Source organism: Embiotoca jacksoni, unplaced genomic scaffold, assembly GCF_022577435.1.
Source record: "Embiotoca jacksoni isolate LCO1_2020_lvr unplaced genomic scaffold, fEmbJac1.0.p SCAF_8, whole genome shotgun sequence".
Classification (NCBI taxonomy): Eukaryota; Metazoa; Chordata; class Actinopteri; family Embiotocidae; genus Embiotoca; species Embiotoca jacksoni.
In genome coordinates, this window is record NW_027185436.1 from 17,572,524 (window position 1) to 17,597,865 (window position 25,342).

At 42.7% G+C, this 25,342-nt stretch overlaps 1 protein-coding gene across 2 annotated transcripts in view; it reads right to left on the bottom strand.

The window, feature by feature from the left end:
- LOC138215910 (tetratricopeptide repeat protein 28-like) overlaps positions 1-25,342 on the bottom strand; it is a 166,368-nt gene that overhangs the window by 94,469 nt on the left and 46,557 nt on the right. Inside the window, exon 1 of one of the 2 annotated variants that reach the window (XM_069178405.1) lies at positions 17,726-18,541. The exons of the other annotated variant lie outside the window; for it this stretch is intronic. Coding sequence (XP_069034506.1) covers positions 17,726-17,752 — 27 coding nt within the window. The 5' untranslated portion in view covers positions 17,753-18,541. Of the gene's footprint in view, positions 1-17,725; positions 18,542-25,342 lie in introns of those variants that run through there. 2 annotated transcript variants of the gene reach the window in all.

A 25,342-nucleotide genomic window follows, 5' to 3' on the forward strand; every position in this document is an offset into this window, starting at 1 on the left:
CTTAGTACTTATGCCGTGCTGGGTTTTCCAGATGGAAACTGAAATAACCTCAATCTCTTTCCTTTGGAGGACTTTTACTGTAGTCGGAAACAGTTTTGTTTTTGTTAATTTATACTCCATTTCAGTGTTCTTAAATTGGCAGCTTTTGCTGTCTCCATCAAGTTAAACTTCATGGCTCACAGTTGTGCGCAGACATGTTTTATTCTTGTCGAGTGTCCCCATATATTCAAAAGGACAAAGCAGGGTTCTCAAACAGAGGCAGGGGTGTGCTGTCTAGAGAGAAAACAGGGCTCTCTATACAGAAGGAAGGACATGGATAAATATAACCTCCCCTCTCACCTCTCCATTCTGTGTTTGCTACCAGTTTTACTCAGCCGAGGTCCCAGTTGCACCGCAGTCACAACCAAATAGACAGCTGGCAGTCAGTTATCTTCACACACTTCACACTGCGAACAGGGTCCCTTACCACCTAGCAATGTCAAATACACCATTCAGACGTCCCTAAATATTTAATCAGGACAAGTAGAAGGCAATCTTCTACATCCACTAGCATTAAACATTTAATACCCAGCTGACATGATATCTAGTCAGCCGAGACTTAGTCAAGAGACGCCTGCAATGGAGAGCTGCAGACACTTGTTCTTTGCTCGTTAAATTACACAAAGACAAATCCCACAGCAAAAAATACAGAACACAACACTCTGCCAAGCGCAGGTCAAAGTCAAGGATCAGACACACCCACATACAGGGACACTAAAAAAAACAACACACACACATACACGCACACAAACTGGCGAAGGTAAAGTTCTATACAAACATATATCATCTGTGAGAGGTGAAGCAGGGAGAAGGCTTGTGAATCCCATCAGTCATGGCTTTAGACTGAGGTTAAAAGCAGAACAGGGCAGACACTGTCAGCACACACAAACCAACCCAAGGACAGAGGGAGGGCCGAGGGCAACATGCTGCACACAGTACAAATACAACATAAAAAATATGCACAAGAGAAGATTTGTTGTTACATTACAGCTGTTGATAAAACAGACCACATATCTCCCTAGTTAAAAAACCTCTACAATGATTTTACACATCTGTTTTCTGGTTCGGGAATACGACTGTGTGTGAAACAAAGTTGGACAAATCACGCTTTTTTTTGGCTCCATAAGGAGATTGACAAAATTTGATAAACTTCCTTAAGGAATTTCTGTTGAGCACAGACATGAAAATGGACGTACACCCCCAATCTGAAAAGTGAAGCCAGTGCTGAAGTGCCTTCCAGTGCAATACCCCTGAGGGCCACCAGGGGCTGGCTCCAAGAAAAACTCTGGCTCCAATAAACTCCCATTAAAATAGTGTCAATTTTTCTCATTAAATACAAAGTCAATATTTTTTTTTTTTTATTATTATTATTATTTTGTTTGATTGACATGCATATGGTGCAGAAACATTGGCAGTACAGATGGGCAAGCTTAGTGTCCACAGGTTCTCAGTTAGAAACAGTATATGAGGAGGATCCAAACCTCGCTCCTCCCTAACTGCCCCCTGTTGTCCAAATATGATCACTTCTGCCTCCAAAAAAGCCAGAAGCCAGAAGCCACTGATGCCATGGTAAATTGCCACTTGCATTTGAGTCCACACTAGTTGGGTCCGAAGTTTGAAATAGGCAAAGATCTGAGGGTGTGGAGTTTAAAAGAAGCGAGTTTACCAGACCTCTAAAGCCCACTCCTCATCTCTGCTTCATGCTAACATTTCAGTATTTATAATGTGAATCTGTGATCGTAATCTGTATTTTCTGTAACTATATCCTGTTGATGATGCTGTCTTCAGATTTCGAATCTCAATGGGATGTATCTGGTTAAAAGCATAACATCTCAGACTCTCTGATCTTAGTGCCTTGATTTTGGTCCTTTTCTTTATTAACCGTCTTGTGCCCCACAGTGTAATAGGAGCACAAAACTACATGGTTCACAGTATGTCTCAAACTTAAAGTACACGACTGTCTGCATAAAATAAAACAACAGAAACATACTGTTAGACTGGGATTGGTATATAATTTATATCTACTTAAATTGTGTGCAGTGATTTAAAATTTGTCCTGCAATGAATTGTCCATTAGAAACATCCTGAATTTATCATCAAGTCATGGAATTATTGAGGCCCTACCTTTGTACACAAACATGTTACACGTGTCATTAGTGTCTAGAGTAAGGCGATGCATGTGGTCCGAGTCAATAGTATCAAGTGGTATCAAGTACATCCATCCACAGTATACAGTGTACACCATACATACAGCCACAAACACGCATACACATTGATACAGATGCAGATACTGGAGGTGACCCAGTGCAGTGACAGGGTGGGACGTGACTTGATTAAGAATGGAGAGGTAAGAGTGATAAAGTAGCACCTAAATCCACCCACATCCTGTGACCCTGCAATAAGTCAAACACCAACGACAAGGCACACACACCATAAATAATCCTGTCTGAAGTTAGGCTGGAACAGCCCTCCCTCTGCTCACGTTTAGACTCATTGTTTGACTAAATGTAAGACTAAAAGAGAAAAACTTTGCTTTCGGGAAAACAAACACCAAGCAGACACACCCAAATAACAACTAATAAGTTGCTAAAGGCAGCTGAATCTAACTTTCTGTTTTCTATTTGCATGCTCTCTTGGGTCACATGCACAAACACTGAGGAGAACAGAAATAGCCCACACTCTGAATTCTTTCTCAAGCTTGTGTTAATTCATGCAATCACACCCAAACACATCATGTGGGGTTAATAGAGCAGGTGTCCACTGCAGAGCTTTCTCTGCACCCTTGGCTCCAGAGCCAATATTCCAGGCTAATTTGAATAAAATTAAAAAAAAAAAAAAAAAAAAAAAATCTGCAAACATTTGCTGGACGATTCAGGCTAATGTTCAATCTGCTGCTCTTTGACACAGTGCCACCATGCATCTCATTTCCATTCCTGAAGCCTTACCACAAACCTGCCAGCACTGCAGTGTCATGTGGTAGAAATAGACAGGGGGAATCGGAGGGATGAGGAGAGACGAAAGGAGGAAGCGAATGACATGTTTTTTTTATTTGTGGAGAAGAAAATGCTTGAGTATTCAGCCTGAAAAATAATGTGAATAGTCATACACATAGTACACATAAATGTGTTTGCAGAACATCTTGAAGGTCAAGGTAGAAAATAGAATTTTTTAAACAAACTAGCACAGGTGCAAAAAAGAGCAGAGGAAAGCACAAGTATTTGACAGAGAAATAATGGTGGGGAATGCGTGAAATTGTGGGGAGAGTCTTACGATTTGGGTAAACACTCACCGCAGGTGCTGGCATTCTTAAGATGTTCTGGGAGAAACATACACGCACATGTACTGTATATACAGTGCATCCGGAAAGTATTCACAGCGCTTCACTTTTTCCACATTTTGTTATATTACAGCCTTATTCCAAAATGGATTAAATTCATTTTTTCCCTCAAAATTCTACACACAATACCCCATAATGACCATGTGAAACACATTTTTTTGAAATTTTTGCAAATCTATTAAAAATCAAAAACGAAAAAAAATCACGTACATAAGTATTCACAGCCTTTGCCATTACACTCAAAATTGAGCTCAGGTGCATCCTGTTTCCACTGATCATCCTTGAGATGTTTCTAAAACTTGATTGGAGTCCACCTGTGGTTTACCACAGTCATGATTTGGAAAGACACACACCGTCTATATAAGGTCCCACAGTTGACAGTGCATGTCAGAGCACAACCAAGCCATGAAGTCCAAAGAATTGTCTGTAGACCTCCGAGACAGGATTGTATCGAGGCACAGATCTGGGGAAGGGTACAGAAAAATGTTCTGCAGCATTGAAGGTCCCAATGAGCACAGTGGCCTCCATCATCCGTAAATGGAAGAAGTTTGGAACCACCAGGACTCTTCCTAGAGTCGGCCGCCCGGCCAAACTGAGCGATCGGGGGAGAAGGGCCTTAGTCAGGGAGGTGACCAAGAACCCAATGGTCACTCTGACAGAGCTCCAACGTTGCTCTGTGAAGAGAGGAGAACCTTCCAGAAGGACAACCATCTCTTCAGCACTCCACCAAGCAGGCCTGTATGGTAGCGTAGCCAGACGGAAGCCACTCCTCAGTAAAAGGCACATGACAGCCCACCTGGAGTTTACCAAAAGGCACCTGAAGGACTGTCAGACCATGAGAAACTAAATTCTCTGGTCTGATGAAACAAAGATTGAACTCTTTGGCCTGAATGCCAAGCGTCATGTTTGGAGGAAACCAGGCACCGCTCATCACCTGGCCAATACCATCTCTACGGTGAAGCATGGTGGTGGCAGCATCATGCTGTGGGGATGTTTTTCAGCAGCAGGAACTGGGAGACTAGTCAGGATGGAGGGAAAGATGAATGCAGCAATGTACAGAGACATCCTTGATGAAAACCTTCTCCAGAGCGCTCTGGACCTCAGACTGGGGCGAAGGTTCATCTTCCAACAGGACAACGACCCGAAGCACACAGCCAAGATAACAAAGGAGTGTCTTTGGGACAACTCTGTGAATGTCCTTGAGTGTCCCAGCCAGAGCCCAGACTTGAACCCGATTGAACATCTCTGGAGAGATCTGAAAATGGCTGTGCACTGACGCTCCCCATCCAACCTGATGGAGCTTGAGAGGTCCTGCAAAGAAGAATGGGAGAAACTGCCCAAGAATAGGTGTGCCAAGCTTGTAGCATCGTACTCAAAAAGACTTGAGGCTGTAATTTCTGCCAAAGGTGCTTCAACAAAGTATTGAGCAAAGGCTGTGAATACTTATGTACGTGTTATATTTTCGTTCTTTATTTTTAATAGATTTGAAAAAAATTTAAACAAACTATTTTCACTTTGTCATTATGGGATATTGCGTGTAGAATTTTGAGGAAAAAAATGAATTTAATCAATTTTGGAATAAGGCTGTAACATAACAAAATGTGTAAAAAGTGAAGCGCTGTGAATACTTTCTGGATGCACTGTATATACACCTCAGCTGATGTTTAAATATCTCACATACACAAACTCATCATCCAACCTCCAAGCACATGTAAAGTGAAACCGAGAGGAAAACCGACAACAGTGAGTCTCTTTTGGAAAAAGAGTAAATGAGTGAAGGGGATGGAGGCAGGAGAACATGCTCCCATGATGATATACCCACTTTTATGCACAAGTTTCCACTCAATTTCCTCCTCTTCTTTTGGCACCATCCTGAAGATAATATCTCTCTCTGTCTCTTTCTCGGTTCCAAAAGGCGTGATGAGGGTTGCATAAAATTAGTTGCTTGATAGGGAGCCCGTGTCCAGGGGCAACATGGAGGACCTTGTTTCCAAAGAGTCTCGACACACTCTGCTCAACCCCCCATGTCCCTGAGTAACAACGCGAAGATCAGATAGAGAAGGGAGAGGCCTGTTTAAAATAGCACCCCACAGACACAGAATATTTGAAAAGCAGCAAGAAAAAAAAAATCCCGAGCATAAGATGATGAATTCAGCACTGACATTTTCTACATGCTGTGACTTTCTTATAGGCTTCTACCACCCAAACTGAATAAGGATTAAGGGTGTATATTATGAATGCATGTTGTTTACTGTAGACTAAAGGAAGCAGAGGCTCTTATCAAAAAACCACAGGGGTGAATCTGTCATCTCGTACCCTTCATGCAATGAAAATAGACAGGTCCAAGCCTTAAATGCTTCATCTACTCTCTGGTATCCCAGTCCAATTACAACTCGTCCCACCAAGCCCTTTCTTTCCACACTCTCACGGGCTGTCAGATTCTGATATGGAGGGCGTTGCGATATTGAAGGTCGGTCAGTCTGCGCACTTAACCTCATTTCCCCAACACTCTGCTCTGCCTCTCCCAGAAGAGCCTTTTGATTGGTGTCCATTTGAAAAGCTGGCTTTGGGTTTGACGGGAGGGGAATGGAGGGTAGCGGAGATCAGAGCAGCGCAGCCTGAGAAAGGGAGCTTTTTGGAGCACGACTCCTGACTGTAGTCAGTTATAATGGTTTTCAATTAACCAAGGGAAAAGACTGAGAACTAATCTGGGCTAGCAAAGGGGAACCAGTCATGCAATATTCATGTACACAAACTAATGAAAGCCCAGATTAGCCTACATATTTACATGGGGTCGGTGCTGTGCCGTCCACACATTAAAGGAATCTTCTGCTAGGAGGAGAGAAAAGGAAAAGAAAGGGAAACAGAAAAAAGGGGAATGGTACATTGGGAAAGAGAATCTGAAACGAGACGAGATAATGAAGTGCAGGAATCAAGGGGGGGAAATGAGAGGTCACCGGGACACGGGGAAGACCTTAAACGAAAAGGAAATGGAATCATGAGATAAAGGGGTGAGGAAAAGCTAGAGGAGGTACGACTCCTCAAAAAGAGATTAAGGATCATCTGCATTTTGCCTTTTCATCTGCCTTTACCGCAATCATCCCTCTCTCAAGGCAGACACCAGCCCCCACTCAAAACGACACCAATCTGAGTGAGTGATCTTGACAAATTGGACTGCTTGAGAGAAGAGAGTGGGTTTTTTTGACTGAGGAGGAGAGTGCTGCAGACAGGCAGTGGGGAGTCTACAGCAGGACAAAGATATATCCATAATTGGCTGCTACACTCTCCTTCCCCTAATCTGCGACCGTAGAAAGTGGCAACTGGAGAGCACAAACAAGACTGCCAAAACAGCAAAACGCGCCGCAAGCACGAGTTTCAATAATGTTTCGAACGCTATGTACATGCATCAGCAGAACAATATGGGAAATTCATCTGTAATCCTTAGTAGGTCACAAAAGACTTAAAAGACTTCAAAGCTGGATTAATGTGTGACTGGACATACCAATTCCACAATGGCTAACTTCTTACCAGGCATTAACACTGTATGTCAAACAAGAAGCTAATCGTGGGTTTAGTTTGAAAATATCCTTTGACCTTTTGTAGAGGTCTCAGAATTAATTTTATGCTCCACAGATATCTAATTTTATGCTTTTACGGACTTACACATTTGTAGAATAATGGAAATGTCCTGATATTTTTCTTCACTTAGGAAACCACTGAGCCTGGTGTGTTGCAAAATGTTCTATGTTAAACGCGTGCTTCTGTTTTATTTCATGGCTAGTATGTAAGATGCCTGTGTACATATGCTGATGGGTCCATGGTGAAATGCTACGCAGAAAGAGCTGAATGTCCGTTTGATTTGAGAAAAACTCTCATTCTCTTGTTTCAAGGACCCAGGGAGACTAATGAATTCACAGCGCTACCGATGTGCTGGGCTAGCAGGTTCTCCCCCCACTCACTTCTACCTGCCTCAACTTACGGAAATGAAATGTGAGAAATGGGCCAATTTACAGCTAAGGGCTGTTTCTTCCTGAGACACAGACATAAAACCGGAGTACAGAGGATATGCAGAGGTAAACGGGGAGAGATGAGGGGGTTTGAATTTAGACAATAGAGAAAAAAGGGAGAAAAAGATGTGAGACAGGAAAGCAAGACGTTGGCACTAATATGAGTGTCATCTCTGAGGGTAGACAGAAGTGCTTGAATTGCATTTTTGGCCTTTAACTTCGCTTATACAAAGAGACTGCAGCTGAAGAGCGGCTCTTGATCTTTCCAATCAGCTACCATGACAAGAGCTGCTCAGATATTCAACAAGCAGAAACAAAAGAGCATGTCAGCATGAAGAAGTTTGCTACACTCAAGAGAAGTTTGAAAGAAAGATATAAAGAAGTTGGAAAGAAGCCGGCGGAACAAAGGCGGTGGAAAAAAGGACGACAGAAACCAATATGCGAGTTTCTCCACCATCTGTTCATAATTATGTTTGAGGTCCATACTGCAGCTGAAAGGGTCCACAGCCCACCATTTCCTAGTTTAATGCCATCGCTCTGTTACAATACCTAAGCATCATTCTCATCATTCTCCTTTATGACAAAAGACTGATACAATTCATGCTCAGCTAGTCACGTGTGAATTGTTGCTTACAGACAGCAACACTACACACGGAGGTGTTAGCTGTCTGAGGTGACACTTAGAAACTAGGTAACACACAACAATGATGACGCACTTATTGACAGACAAACTGACAGTTTGAGGACAGTGGAGCAAACTGAGCACTGCACAATTCAGAGACAAAGCTTCCTGATTGCTCTGACATCGCATCTGTTAACTCTTCAGCACAGCTTTGAGAGGATGAGACCAGGAGGAAGTGGAGGGGGGTGGCTGGCTGGCTGGCTGGCTGGCAGGCTGGGAGGAGTCCCCCCACCTCCTCCCCCCTCCTACTCTCTCATGGGACCAGTTACATTTTCATTTGATAGGAACGGGAAAACCACCATCTGTAATTAGATTACACATAGATAGAAGGAATGAGGAAAAAAAAAAAATCCTTAGTTAATTAACTCAAACCATATTCTAATCAGGTTTCATAACTCACTCCCCCTCCCTCTCAACAACCTCCGATCTGAATGCTCTCACAAATCCCCCGGGACTCACCATCACACAAGCCAAGAGGAGACAGGCTCTCAAACAAGATCATTTGACACTAATTTCCCAAACAGGAAAGCACTTAAAGACGTGGCCTGATTGGGACGACTACGCACGTGCAGCAGCAGCTCATGAGAAAAAATGTGAAGTCAAAGAGTCGGAGCAGGTAGAAAAACCTCTTTCTATCTCGTGTCGTTTTGTGTAAGTTTTCTGAGACAAACAATTGCAACTGTTTCTGTCGTCGCAGGAAACGAGGATAGGGAATTAAATGAGTCTTTATGCGAACTGGGACAAGTGGCTGTGATAACAGTCAAAGAGGTGTCTCAGAAGGAGTGTCGCTCGCCACATTCACAACTCCATTATCTGTCAACCTGCCAGTCCATCTGTCTGTTTGCCACACATTGCTCAGAAGACTGACAAACTCCATTTACAAAGGAAACATGTGTCACATGTGCAGTGCAACGAGAAACAGCAGCACCCTAAATGTTGCAGTTTTACTATTGTTCAACATTTTTCATCAGTTTCTAATTATTACTCCTGTAGCAGAAACAAATCATTCCCAAGTATTTCATCAAAGCTGTCTCGTAGACAATCATCAGGCTGACAGCTCCATCACGCAGCCATTACATTTGTCTCTCACTTTGATTAGAAATCCATTTCAAATGTCAAGTCCGTTTTTATTTTCCAGAACAAAGCACAGCATGAACAAAAAAAACATAATACAAAAAGAGCAAGAGATTATGTGTCTGTTAATTCTAACATTAAATTATCCACTGCATTGAAACAACTAGTAATCTGTATGTTTGCCAGGCTGTCTTATGTTTGCATGCGTTTTAACAACATGCTTTCTTGATGAACAAAGCTTTTGTTTAGTAAAGACAACACATCTAAACCATGAGGTTTAGGTCAATTTCTATTGATTAAGGCCTTTACACATGTAATTTAATAAAACACAGACTCGCAGCAACAGGGACTTTAAACTAGATTTTTAACAAAGTGCTAAAAGACACCCTTCAAAATGCCAACTGGCAGAGGAACACCCAGTGTTGTCAACAGATTTGCAGCGAACAAGATTTCATCAGATCTAAATTATTCCTTTTGGGACCAAGAGCATGTTGACACACGGAGGACTGCTTTAATTTCTCAACACCTGCTCGCTCCCTCCTCTGACCACAAAATACAACCAGCAGCAGAGAGCCTTCCAATAAACAATCCTGGTCTGCCATTTCACTGAGAGTGGTACGCAGCCAACAGATCTCCCCCGAGTGTGCCATCCATGTGTATGTAAATCACGAGAGCCACCATCACAGCAGCCTGCACCTGCTCAGCCTTAGGCCCAACTCTGTTAGCTGGGAGCAGCAGTACAATGCAGGGACGGAGAAGGGAGGCGGTGGAGTGGCAGGAAACTGGAGGAAATAGATCTGTTGGCGTAAATGTCAACAGCTTCGCTCAAACCAACTATAGTTAAGCTGTGTAGCATTTGAGGAGCTAATGTAAATTCATATGAGTTTCACGCTGATAGCTGTTGAGCTTGTGTGCTCTGCAACGCTATAAATGATACAATGTCCCAGTTGTCTGGAAGAAAATAAATCCCGATGCTTGAAGGTAGGACGTTTGTGTGCAAGTTCAGCGACACATCCTTACACGGATCTGCTAAAGGCACGCAGTTTAGCCTGTTGTGGGCAGCTACAGCTGGTCAGAGTCTGATGGACACATGCAGTCATGTTCACTGACAGACTCAGGCATGGATAATTTCACATGTCCAAATGCCAGCCAGCATAGCTGTGTTACAATGATATCCCCAGGGCATTGCTGTAAAACGCGTTGAGCCCTGCGGCAACAAACGAGAAGCGTTCTGTGTCCGTAAAATATAGTCCATTCATTATACTGCAAGGCTCTGCAGTTTGACTCAGCATCGCAGTACCTGAGCTGCACCGCAGCTGCATCCAAACCTAATGGGGCAGCGGTACTTTTCTATTCGGACAAATATAGTATTGAAGATTTACGCCTTGCAAATACTATTATAGTAGCTATAGCCTTTCCTGAAACCGAAAACAACAAAGCAAGATGAAAAGGGAGGGGGCTAACACATACTCCCAAATGTAAATTGGGAGGATAATTTCACACCTGAAGCATTACACCAACTGTTGTGTGCCAAGTTACAGTCTTTTGTTCCAATGAATGATTATGTATCTTTTTTTACAGCCCTCACTGGAGCAGCTGGAATGAGTGCACATACCAGTTTTTTTTTTTTTTTTTTTTTTTATTGCAGAAGACAGCAGCATTCATAAATATGTTCCTGTTCAGCACGGTTTCATCATGGAGAACACCCAGACAGGTGGCAGAGGCAGCTAACACATTTTTACATGGCTATAAAGGCAGACATTACTTAAAATAATGTAACATCACACCATAGACACTGTATAGTGTCTGCTTTGCCCGTGCAGCAGTGTTCAGCCTCACACTGTACAGTATATTTAAACAGCTAAGAAGGCGGTGATGCTTGAAATTTCACAGTGGTAACTGGAGCACTCTCCAGACTGCTGAACAATACGAGCACTAATGTGGCCTCTGACCTCCATCACAGGAATATAGATCAAGAGAGAGGAGTGGAGGAGGGGGATAAGAGACTGGAAGAAGGTAAAATATTTCAGTATCTCTGATGGATGACAATATTGCACAGTTTCCATCAATCATGTCCTATCTGACACAAAGATATCACTCACTTGTCAAGACTACCATTTTCCAAAATACCTCAAGACAAAAAAAAAAAAAAAAATTGAAATGCACAATCCACAGGGACAAACAAGTTAATGTATACATTCAAGTACACACAAACGGATATCTGTTTTGTACAGACCTTTTTTTAAAGGATATTGGCAATGTAATATAGTGGAGCTGGGAGGGCGGGGTGGACATTAAGGTTAAAATAACATCCACAAATGTAGGCTAAAGACAGAAGAAACACACAAGCAGAACACTTTTTAAAACAGAGACAGCCATAAGAAGATGCTCAACAGGAGGTAATAATGTTGGGGTGAACACAGAGGGGCCACAGTGAGGGAGGAGGACGCAAAGACAGCATTACACTGTAAGTAGCTATATCTCTATTAGACTGCAACAGAAACCCTGGTTAACTATTAAAATCTATGAGGCATGAGATCATTTGAGAAGGAGAAGCATGGGAGGGTGGACCACAGAGGTTTGTTCTGTAGTCCTCATTACTGAGTCTATCTCAGTGTGCCTGTCAGTCACCACCTGTCTGTCTGCCTTGTTAAGGAAGCTGGAATCATGAATCTCCCTTAGGAGACAAGCCCACTGAGAATATGGCAGCGCTCTTGGCCCACATATCTCAGCTATAAACATATGGCTGACATAAATATCCCAGTATAAGCCTCATATAAATATAACCAAACTTACAAGAGGGAACAGCAGCTTAACCAAGCCTTGAGAGACGGAGATGGAAAAGGCTCAATGGGTCGTGCTCAGCACCATTTCTCCTTCCTTCCTGCAGGATTTTATGGCCAGCAGTAAAAACCTTTCTTTGCTACCCTCACCAGATCCAGTGTGGCATAAAAAGTAAGGAGAGGAAAGGCTAGCACGGCCAGAGTGATGGTGAAGGGAACTAAAACAATGTGCCCTGGGCTCGGTTGTTTCTGTGACCCCTGTAGAAGCACTCTGTTCATGCTGCTGGTGTGTCTGCTACACCGTTTGACTGCAAAACCACGGCTCAGCACCTATTCCTTCTTCAAGACTCAAGGGGAGGGAGAGGCTCAAACGAATCTTGTTTGCTTCTCTCTTGCACTACGTGTCATTTATCTAAGTGGGCAGTGGTCATGAAGATGCAGGGGTCAATTGAGTCGTGCTTTTTTTCACGCTCAATAATCACCAATAATCTGCTCAAGGATAAAATACTGACCACTCGGGTCCAAACAGACTGTCAATCCAGCGAGTGGAATGGCTAGTCCCGTCGCCATGAAAGCAAGAGCTAAGCCACGGACACACTCCTGGAAAATTGAGCCTTCAAAGAAGGGCTTATGAATCCCGTCTCTGACAAAAGAAGCGATGGAATTAGTGGGATTTAGGGGCGTCAGTATGAGGCAGGGTGGTATTAATGGTGCTCTTCACATGTCTCCATCCAGGCTGGATCACAGGCCCTCTTTAGAACCCACTAGAGGAAAATGTCTGTCACAACACACAGATTGCATTGGCTGGAGACAGCTGCGGGGCCTGAAGACTGAGCTGATACTACGCCTGGCCCACTGGAAGTGGTCCAGTGTGGAGTCGTAAAGGAATGCAGAAACTGTGGCTTTGGCAGCTTTACTCTGATAAATGTTGTGAAACAGAGAAAAGTGTGCATGTTTTTCAGGCCATATGCTGAAGCGCTGTGGTTTTAGTGCCATTGACAGCCCTTATTCAAAACATGTTTTATCCAGCTTATGTCTCAAACACTGGCTCTCTTCAGTATATGCAAGACTGAGTCCATAATACAGAAGCTTAACCAATGAAAAGAATGAAAAGAATAGAGCTTAAGTCCTGCAGAGGACTGTTCCACCTCATGGAACAAGGAAATGTGTTCCAATTGATGTGGTCCGTCGAATCAGGTCTGCTTTATTCCCTGCGGAGGCACCCGGAGGCAGGCACCTCCTGAGCCCCGGGAGCAGCTGACCACACCCCTGGAACAATGACCTCAATAAACTCAAACATGGGTCCATTTGCTCAAACAGAAGCACTGGGGGGGAAAGGAGAGGTGTAGCAAATCAGAAATGAGTGCTCCGTTCAACACATAAATCAATTTTCGTATTTACCACTTGCTATCCAAAAATCCATCTGAACACTCACAGAGGAATGTGATGGTCCCAGGAATGAGGATTAATGAGAGCAGGATAGCCCAGTTATTGTGTATCCTCTTGTATTTTGACAGTGGACTCCCAAGAGTACCTTACCAGGCATATGCCTACAGCTTGTGCATACTGCAGACCACTGCATCACCGTAAGACAAAGGGAGGCCTGGGGCGACCCAACAGCCGGGTGGTTGGAGCACATATCACATGGGTGCAAACACTGTCTGCAGTGAGTCCCCAGTTTGGTTCCTGGACCTTTACTGCATATATTTCCCAACATTTCCTGTCTGTCTACTGCTCCTATCTGATAAAGGCAAACAAATGCCAAAAAAGAGAAGAGTAACGGAGGCCGCGCATTCCAGGAAGCTTTCTGTCCTCCATCTCTGTCCAGCTCTCCCAGTGGGAGGCGGTGGACTGGGATTAACAGAGCAAGTACAGCACATACATTTCTGCTGTATTGCTGAGTCGATGTTCCCCACGCTACCCCTCCTCCTTACTTGACCCCGCCCCCACCCTATCTTTTCACACCCCAGGAGGATGGGCCAGGGGGCTGGCCACGCAGCCACATCCCGTTCCACTTGGCATGCTGGGCCGTAAATACTGCACAGCATCAGGAACAGCAGGTGCTATCACTCCCTATCATTAATTATACCTGCTGCATCACTCTAGGGCCTCTCACTCCTAAATTTCCTCTGCACCATCTTATTCTCTAGTCTCCAACCCTTCCCCATTTTCTCTCACTCGGATTCTAACCATCTCAGATTCTATCAATGTCTACAGCTCTACAGCGAACCAATCTAGTTTCCACAATATCCACCCATCTATCTCCTTATTTCCTACAATCCTACAATCTAGCCCCCATTCATTTGTTCCCTGATGTATCTCAATCTTTGTCCAGCACTCTCAGCTTCTCCCAGGTGAGTCTTCCCCCCCTCAGTGACAAGCCTTGCCTGCTTTCTTCTCTCCTCGGCAATGTTTCTTCCAGCATTTCTCTTCCTATTCTGACAGGTTTTCCCCTGCTGTAAATGTATTCCAAAACTGCTGTGCTGCTGCCAGCCATGAGACGTCACAGGGACTGAGGGAGCACTGGGGGAGAGATAGCCCTTTACCCCCACCAGTGAGCTCATAAATAATACCAAATCAAAAAGGGAAAAGCAGCATGAGAAAAATCCCGGGGGTAAATAGCCAATGAACGTGGTCCGAGATGTAAGAGTGCGCCTGCTGATGCTAAAAGTCAGAGCTCGCAGTGAGTCTGGCCATGGACACATGAGCAGGGAATCCAGTCGCTCTCAGGTGAGAAGGCCTTATGTGAACCGTGTGGAGCCCACAGCAACATCTGGCATGACCACTAAAACAAACAGTCACTTCCTTCTGACTTGGTCACACTGCCACAAGGCATAATGTGAACTCTGAATGCAGAGCCTGGCTTTGTAACATGAGACAACCCAACATATTAACAGGTTGTGAGCAATTCTGCTCACGATAGCATGAGGTGATGATGATTTGAAAAAATATTTGGCAGCAAAAAAGAAGAAGCCTGAACCAATTTTGTGTAAAAGTCACGGACAAGGAAAATTACTCGTGTCTGATTCAGATAGAAACTTGCCAAGCCGTTGGGGCCCACAATTAGTGCCTAAACAAATATGCTGACATAAGAAAAGCAGTATTCTTCATTCTCTAAATGTAACCTAGTGGCTTTTGTAAGTGTCAGTGCAGGGCAGGCACCTCTTACCGGACTCACTGAGTTGCCTTTCCCAGGACAGCCACTGTCCATGTTTTTAAAAGCTTACTTTCCGCTAATGCAGGACAACCAAAGAGGACTGCAGTGGCCACTGCTGCACACCCCGCCATCCCCAGAAGTATTTCTTATCCTCACAAACATGAAACATAAGAGTGTCTTAATTTAAAATGGAAAGGAGCCACCTGCACACTGTTGCTGTTGGCTTTTAAGCCCATCAAACAGGCAATCTCTACAGAAAACATTGATTATCACTGGATCACTGGACAGATAGCCTTATCTAACCATTATCAGAAATACATGTCTGTGCCAGCCTTTAGTCATCTGCCTCCTTTTTGATGTTTCAACATTTTATAATAGACAGTCTTTCTTATTCAGCTCAGTTGTTCAGGGAAGTCCATCAAATCACAGGAAGAGAAAGTTAATTACACAATCCACTGAAAATTTAAGTATTTTACTCTTATTCTCTTTCCAGAACAGATAGAGCTTTCGACCGGCAACATTAAGGGAATTGCTCTCTTCTATTCAACATTACAGATTTGGAATTTTGACTCATTAGTGTAATCCATTATAAGGAGGTGGACTGGACACTCAGCCTGAATCAATATGATTCTCCCTCAATTTCTATTGACCCCGATCGCTCTACAAGTGGAGTAAAGACAGATTGAACGGCTGATAAACAAGAAGCAAGAACCGGGGAGAAAAAAAAAATCAAGGACCTTTGGTGACATTATTGTGTGAGCATTTTTTTCTAAAGTTGGCATTGCATTCTAAAGAAATTGCTTTCTTTACAATGTGGAGCACAAAAGCTGTTTTGTTTTTTTATTCCACTGTCCTGCCTGCTATTTTGCAATATCTTTGTCAGACAACATCCTTGGCAGTGAACCAGAGTTCAGGGTGAAGGGACAATGTCAGACACGCACAAAAACACATACACACTACGTGCGTGCAAAGTAATTCAAAATATTGGACACTATATGTTCGTGGGTCGGTGTTTCCTGCTCTAAGTGCTTGTGCTCATACATATGCATCTAGCATCCAACATCGCCAACAGGTTAATTAATCAACATCACACAAAACAGGGGAACCATTTTCCTTCTTGATGAAAGCCACCAAAATGAGTGATTTAGTGTGTTCACCTCAATGAAATCTATGAAAACGAATCTACATATGGAGGACAGTGTCACTTTTAGGATTTTTTTTTTCAAGTTGAGCACAGATGACTGCAGTGTGGCTAGGAATCAGTTCCTGCAGTGAGGAAAGGCTTTTAGTCCTCACAGGGGGGTCTCATGGATGATTCTGGCAGATACACTGCACAGCTGTAGAAATCATTAGAGCATGCTCACAGAATTTATTTCTCTGCTGATAATTCAACATTAAGGAGCTTGGGTTTGATAATTTACTTTCATGTCATCTTTAAGGATGAGATTATCCAAACTAATGACATGTGATGCAGAACAAACAAAATAGAGACATTAATTTAGGAGACAGCATATCGTATGTCATTACCAGCACCAGTAGTAGTTTACACTGTTTCTATCATCAGTTACAAGTGCACTTCATACTGGGTAATTAGAAAAACAAAACTTCATCATCGTGCTCCAGCAGAGCAAGTTATGTACTGTCTGTTTATGCTGTTGAACAAAGTCTTTTTGGAAAAGTGAAATAAAAAAGATCCAAAAATGTTGATAAAGGAACAAAAGGAGTTACTCATCCTTTCATTTTTCTTTCTTCCACTCCAGCTCAGTGTAAAGTCTGTAGACTGTTTCTTGTCAGACAAGTGCCCCCTGCTGGTACAAATCCGAAGCACAGCCATTTTTTTTGTGCTACCAATTTTTTTTTATAGACCCCAGATGATTTTCAGATATTTTCCATGCTGTAATACCCCTCAGGCTATGAAAATGGAGCAATGAGAGAGAGCAATAATAATACAAACTTGAAGAGAAAATGTATGTCCAATCATGAAAACCAATAAACATGTTTTAGTTCTCTAAAAGATTAATCTAAGAAGGGGTGGCAGTTCATCCTGAAACTTTTAGGAGCACATATTGTAGAATGTTTCATTCTACATTTTTTTAATCTCGGAGAGTTTTTTTCTTTTTGACGCTGAATTGGACCATGTCCATGACCAATACTCCATAGGTTCACTCCCGGATACATTAACCTCTGATGTCTTGATTAGTTCAGATCAAGAATGCAGGCCTGTCTGTCTAAAGACGTGCACAACACACATATCACAGGTTAGAGTATAAGAGATTAACATCTACTGACATAAGCAATTCTTTTACCCGAGGATGTGCACCTTTAATGTACCAGTATGTTATATACAGAACAATGTAAAACAGCGGATTAGTCTCTTATGATTACACGGACTAGGACAAAAAACAAGTACAAATAGAAAGAAAGACCCAAGTGGGGAATAGAAACTTATTTGTCGTTTGGTTGCAGTTCACTTCAGTTAAGTACAGTACGGCATGGCACTGTAGTGCTTACTACCTATGGGTATTATCATTTGTAGTAAACGAATTGACGGAACAGCAATCTGTATCCGAAACCGCTTCCTCCAACTTCTGATCTACCACAGAAATGTATTTATCGTAATAACTGGAGAAGATATTAGAGACTCACCTTCTTCCGGGGCTGCCATTTCATCATATTTGTAAACCAAAATTGAACAGCATTAAGATCTTATATGAGAATGGAATGTAGATTCAAAGAAATCCAGTGCGCAAGTCATGCTGCCTCTCGACTTCCCTCGATTTTGCAGCAGATTTTCTCCAAGAAGCGATGCATGATGGTGTGCCAGTCTCAGCTTTGCGGCAATTTTGGGGGGAGACAGCACAGTCAACACAAATCATACAGCGGTTAAATCCACAGTTGACATCGGAGAATAAATCAGAGACACATGGCGTCGACTGACAGTGTTTGGGTGATAGGTTCCTGTGCGTAAATCCAAAGTAAGAGTCCGTTTTGAACCCACTCCCTCCTCACTCGACACGCAGGATCGGCGCCTCCAGGACCAATCCGGATGGTGTATTAGGAAAAATGTATTCTTAAACTTTTTCAAAACGAGGTCATCTTTCTTAGTTGGCTTCAGTGTTAGTCCAGCGCAGTACGGATAATCTATGTCCAGTCTGTCCTCTTCGATCCCGAGGAAACGGTAGGAAGGCGAAATGTGTGCCAAAATGCAGAAATAGTCATCACGGTGGTCAAATCCTCCTTTTCAGCGGTCAAAAGAGACTTTTAGAAGTATTCGTGGAGAAAATAGTCCAGCAGAGCTCGGTGGAGACGGCGCGACAAGCAGGGAGATTACTTTCACGGGAAGGAGGGGGTACAACCACCAAAAAAAATCCCTGGAATTTCTGTGAGGAGCTGGAAGGATATCCTGAATCCTGCAACAGCAACAAACTGGACTACAGCACTCTGATGACTTCCTTCCCTGCGCTCCTCCAGCCTCCCAGTTTACAGAGTTCGAGCAGCGGAGCTGAGCAAGCAGGAGGTAGCAGGGTCATAGCGCCGCCGGTCACAGATTTGCCAAAAATGTGTGCTTTACGTTTACGCACCGAGCTGACGGTGCCGCCCAGACAGGAGGCGGACTGTGCGTTGGTGCGGTGCTGAAGGACACTTTCCCAGGTCCTAAACCACTGATCAGTCTCTCTCCGTGGCTCTCTCTCGTGCCCCTCCAAAATACTGTATATACAGAACACTAACCTTGGATTTGGTGATTTGTGGATGGAATGTCCTCCCTCCGGGTCAAAGCTAAATTTGTTTATAATGTGAAAGTTGTTGTTAGCTTATACTTTACATATAATAATAGTTTCAATAGAGTTTCAATGAACATCGCTGAAGTTCAAATAGTCACCCATAAGATGTTTCAGCAGCTAATGTCCACATTTACTTGGTTTATGTCCAATGACATCACTACAATACTCATTTGATATTACCACCTCCCTGTAAGCATTTCAAGTTTTGCTAAAACATTACATTTTCATTTATTCCTAAAGATATTTGCTATCCATGACATTAAAACGTGTCGGATACTTGAAATAAAGTGTCACAGTGCATCTGCTCAATAGGTATTTTTAAAACCGGCAATGCACAAGCTCATCACAGTGTAAACAGGTGCTAATGAGCAAAGGAGATTCGAATAACACCACACTTCACAGCTGCCTTGCTCTCTATCAGCACAAACTACTGTCCTTGATGATTTTCTTGGAAACAGTCGATGGAATTCATGCATAAAAGGCACAACTCACAAAGGACGGAGAACCTTGGACGCTGGAGACACTTCCCCTGTTTCCTCCTGCTGAGAGCAGCTGTCACATGCAGTATACTGTGCAATCCTTTACCACACATTGCTATCAGATACATAACACTGCCAAAGATGTTTGTTAGGCATTGTTTGGCTGGAATGAGAAAATATCTGCAGCTCTTCCATGCTTAAAAACTGACGTTGTCATTCATTTTCAAAGTGGGATGACTGAAATTAAAAATGGAGGCCATGGTTATTCGAACCACAATCGCTGCCGCAGTCAGAGTGAAAACAGTTTGGAAACAGAAAGGCTATCATTAGTTCAATCAGATTTGCTGGAGCTGAACACAGCTGCTGCAATACAAAAGCAGAGTAATCATTTCTACATGACAGCATCAACAGTAACATTAACAGAATCCTGAGGAATTATCTCAAAATAGGAGAAAGGTGAATTAAGGAAATGGTCGATATTGAGGTGCAGTGAAATCAGTTGAAACAATAGGCTTCTGATTTAAATTGGTTTAGGTAATGGACTCTATGGAGCTGTGAGTTGGTCAATACGCTAGTGTCTCATCAGGGTCAGCGGGGTCTGCAGTGCACCAAGGGGTCACTCAGATAACAAAAGACAAGTAGGAGGAGGGGACAAGCTGACAAATGGCCTTATGGACAAACTCCTGCTGTGCACAGGAAGTCCACGACACACTCTGTAATCCACATGGATGAGCATGAACAAAATGTTTGGCAAAACCACCGCATCCACAGCTGCCACTGTGATCAAAGCACACATTTGTAGTCAAAGAGGTGGGGGTTATTGTGTGCTTACAGGTTACAGTATCTATATTTTGACTCACAGATTACAATGCTTTTGTTCCCGTGGCTACTTATCAAAGGTCTCCTGTTGGCTCTGCTGCACACCACACCACTAAGATACAATTTATGTTTTCTTTCAACCACTCACACTCCAGACACGGAAGTCCCACCATGTTTGTTTCTTAAAAGGCGTTTTTGATGACCAATCAAAGGCCACTTCAGTGTGCTATTCAGTAACAGTCTCTTGAAGCCTGTCATCTGGCATCTCCATATAGAGTCAAGGCTCCCTGTGCGTGCCTCTGCTTTCCCAATCACAGCCGCACAGGAAATCAGACTCCAGCCTTCAGAGGGAAACAAAAACCCCCTCTTTCATTTTCCACAACTTGGAGCTGTTTAAAAGTTTGTGCTTCCTTTTCTTGTTCATGCCAATCATGCCCTCAAAAATGTATCTAATGTATGATCTGTCCAGAAGCTAGTGAGTTAGGCCGGTCTATAGAGTTAGCTTGGCTCATAAAGTACCTGCATTAAAATAAAGATTGATTCATGTAAGGCATAGACGTTCATCACCCTACCGCTGAATGTTTCTTTCAACTGCCAAAACACGGCTTATTTTGGAGTTTGCACTGCTGAAATACTACAGATTAAAAACAGCAACAATACTGTCACTGAGTAATGTGAGGGGAAATAGTTTTTAGAGGCACCACTTTAGGAATGCCACTGCCATTGCTTCACTTAATCGTAAAACGTTTCTAGTAAAATGTCGTGCAACTGTTACATTTTTCCACAAGGCACACATTTTCTGCTGAAATGAACAAAGGTAATTTTGGTTCAAAGAGCATTCATTTTCCTGCACATAACAAATCAGTTCCACTTAAGATAGTCAAATATGAGACAGCTGTGTGGAAACAGAAAAGTTTAATGTCTAAACGACTGTCCTCCCAAAAAACGATCCCAAAAGTAGCTTATTACGATCCACAGTTACATTCTAAAGTTAAGCGACCTCTGGGGTCATACAGATAATGCCAATCTGCTGTTCTAGAGAAATGACACAGTTCAGATGACGTCGACATATTCATAAGGTGAGTTTCTCCCAGTAAGAAGGAGGAAAGTTGGGTGAATGATTCGATAAAACAGTGGACCTGGGAGCAGGAGACCGCTGTTTGCGAACCGCTTCCAACCATGAAACAGGGTAGTTTTTTTTTTTAAATGGTGTTTACTGTTGCCATGACGATGAAGGTTGCATGACTTTAAGGAAGTAGTAACTTTTAACACACAACGTGGTTCAAGGGATCATTTAATCAAAACAATTATCTCTCCCGAACTCTAACCATGTAGTTTTTGTGCCTAAACTTAACCAGGTGACACTAATTTAGGACACACTGCTGTGCGTTGTATTTGAGGGTAGAAACAAATGACCTACATGCCTGTGTGACTAGGAGGATTTGGCAACTAATACAGTATCATGCACAGCTGCCTACATGAATGCGTCTTCTTGCCTGTTTATTCCACATGATATCAAAAGTCCACACGATCCTAACAGGAAGTGTTTGGACAAAAAAAAAAAAAAAAACTGTGAAAAGGCTTTTAAAAAAAAAACATTGCTGAAGACCCGCACTCCAAAAGCGCTTCCGAGTGTCTGAGGGTAATTTATTTCCTCACAGATACCCGCTCTTAAGTCACGACACTGGAGTGTCGCTGTGCACTATCTGTCCCCTCCTTTGAATAAACAGCGGCCTTTTAATTACAAGGGCTTGAGTTTCAAAGCAATAAATTCCAAAGAGCGAGCACAGAGACATGTACCCTAATGTACCATACATACATTTACATAGTAACACGGAAGCACCTGTGACAATACACACAGCATACTCATCACAACGTCTAGTATTAAACACTGTTCACGCTTGTATTACAAAAAAATATCCCAAAAATTCCAGATTCATAAAGGAAAAGGCCTTAAAAAAACTCATTTATCTTTTTTCCAGCATCAAAATTTATAACATATGAATATAATTTACAGTATTTGACGGATTGCTTCCACAGAGAGACATGGCAGATGGATGAATCTGTTTTGAAATGCTTAACAACATTGTAACAATGAAAGTGTTAAACAGCAATGACTCCCACCACTTTGTTGTGCCGTACATCACTGAAAACAAATAACCCTCATCAGCATTCATTCATTCACCTCTTTTACAGAGCTGTATTCTTGGATGATGTTGTGTCAGAATTTAGCTAGCTGTGGAATATGTGAGATGGGTGTGCATGTGTGTGTGTGTGTGTGTGAGCGCATGCATGCATGTGTCTTAGTTGGAGCTTGGTGTTGATTAAGTGTCTCGAGCCTGAGGGGGGATAATGAGAGCCTCTAATTAATGAGCCTGTGCATATCTCAGAGTCACAGGGTCCTATCTGCAGAGAACAACTCCACACACACACACACACACACACACACACACACACACACACACACACACACACACACACACACACACACACACACACACACACACAGACACCACGCACACGTGCACACACCTCAGTGCACCATTGGGATATTTTCCTGCACGCCACAGTATTTTCTCCAGGGAAGCCCAGCTGGGAGTGTGTCCCTCTCGCTGCTGTCCCTGATAAGTGTCCTCTAATAGGGATGGATGGGGGTTATGGAGCCCCGCTATGAGAAGGTCACATGCACTGACCACCCAACGTGCCCTGAGCAAAGGCTGATGTTACAGGCCCTGAAAACCATTCCAAATCGTATTTGTTTGCTGGGTCTTGTCCACGGGGAGCACAATGGTTCATCTTGACTCGTGGCAGAGAAAAGTGATGGCAAAAAACTCACTCAAACTCGGGTCAGTGCTCAGCTGGTGGAATCAGTACTCACTATATGGTTTAAAGAACACTTCAAACAGTGTGTGGTTTAGTCATGAATGAAAACAACTGTTTTCTAAAGTGTACAAAATTGTACCCTCAATTCAGCAATTCAGCAAGTCAGCATGTTGCACACTCAGCAATATTCTCTGCAAGCAGATGGTCTCATTTCGTGTGACATTACATTCAGCATCATTGAGACATTGTAGAAGCAGACTGACACAGGTGGAATGGGGCAAAACATTCGCTCACCTGTGCACAGACCTGGGTACAGTCCTGGTTGTGGTTACTGCATCGTTCTAACCAATACAAATGGCTGTCTTTCTAAATGAGAATCTGCTGCACTAGGAATCTATTTTTTTATGGTAGATTTCCAATAAAAGAAGTGACTGAATATGTATCAGAGGAGGCAGGTGGAATTGTCTTCCCAAAAAATACAAGAGCAGAATTCGTTCCAGTTGAGTGACCAAAAAAAAAAACATTTGTTTACGTTCAAAGTGACAAAGCTCTACTGCAGCTGCAGTAATTAGGAGTTTTGTGTGTTGGGAGCAAAGGAGGAAGAATTGATGTTGTTATAGAACGAGAGGGAGTAGTTCAGTGTGGCTAGCTGGGTCATCAAAAGGTTGGGCATTACCGGGGACGTTCCTAACCTTAACCAAGTGGTTATTATAGTAACCATAACGACAAAGGTCCTCTATTTTAACCTGAACCATGATCTTTCCCTACTTAAGTTATTTTTGGGGATACATCTCACCAAACCTTGACCATGGCATCAGATCATAAAATAGCCTCTATGTGTCCCAATTATATTGTTTAATTCGGAGGGCGTGTTGGGCACATGGCTGCCCACATCCTCCATCAACCAATCATGCAGGTATGACAAAGACTGCAGCGCAAGAATAAATGTGGGAAGAAAAAAACAGACAATGATCTTTTAGCTACTGCACACTAATACAATTTATGTTATCATTTGTGCTAGCCGAGGATGTAATACTTTCAATCCCTGCAGATTAGTTCTTTGTGCAGATAATGCCAAAATGATTTTTAATTGTAAAGCAAATTAATCTTTCAATCACGTCCTAAACTGTGATGCAAATGCAAAACTACTTCTTTTTTTTTCCCCTGGAGTTCTTGGATCCAACATGTACTTATCCACATTGGCCACACCTATTTCCATCAGTGAAGACCGGCTATTTTTTGGTATTTCTTGCAACACCGTTTTTTTTCTCCGTGTCTACAAATCTTATTTGTAGACATTTGCCACATCCGCCTCACACTGTGATATGCTTTGATGAGCCTCCCAATGAGTAAGAAGTAAAAACATGTATTAATGGTAAATGATAAAAAGATGGTATTATAATTGCGTGAAAAAGGAAATCTGTGGGCTGAGTGCTTGTCATAAGGCAAAACTGCCGCTGGCCTCTTCATGTGTGAAATGGAGTTAATTTGTTACTTGTGGTTTGAGGTCATAAAATAGCATTGACGTACATCCATGCATCCATTCATAAACATTTTTACTGAGGCCCCTGGAGTGTAAATGTTTTCTTTGTGTCCTGATATACCCAAAAACAACTTCAGTCCCACAGAGATAACATAAACACCCTTATCTGTATTCAGTGAAGCGTGTGATAATGAAAATCGCTATTGAAAGCTATTTTTCTTTGGAGACATTATGTAGTGTAATCAGTGATTCTTCACATTCTTCATGTGTGATTAAGACATATGATTATAATCTTTTTATTCTCTAAGTCCCATGCCCTCATTTTCCCCTTCGTTCTTTTTCTTCTTCCAATCACACTAATGAAGAAGGGCTTGTTTATCTAGTGGAGTCGCTCAACAGTAGATTTGTGTTACAACATTATGCAAAGAGAGGGACCTTTGCTTTAGAGATGTGTTTAATAATTCAGTGGTCTTGGACATGGATGAAACAGGCTCCAGCATATTGTTTCAATCAGAGAGGCAGTTAAATAGGCGCTGGGGTTTAACGTCTGCGGCAGGATCAATAATCACTGCCTTGCCACATACTCCGACGCATGAGATCCTGTGTGGTCCTACTCCGTCTATACACTAAACATAGAGATGGAACAGGACAATGTATTCTAATGTGTTTGTGTCTATCTGCTTCCACGAATACAAATACACACACGCACATAAAAACACACAGAACCATGCCGTGGTCAGACCCACCCATCTCTACTCCCTCATTTAGAAAACCCCAAAACCAAACGTAAGCCTCTCTTTTTCAATTACCTTTCTTCCCACCAGCATCACCACACCAGATCTTTCTAAATTCTCCCACAGTCTCTTTTTCCTTTCTC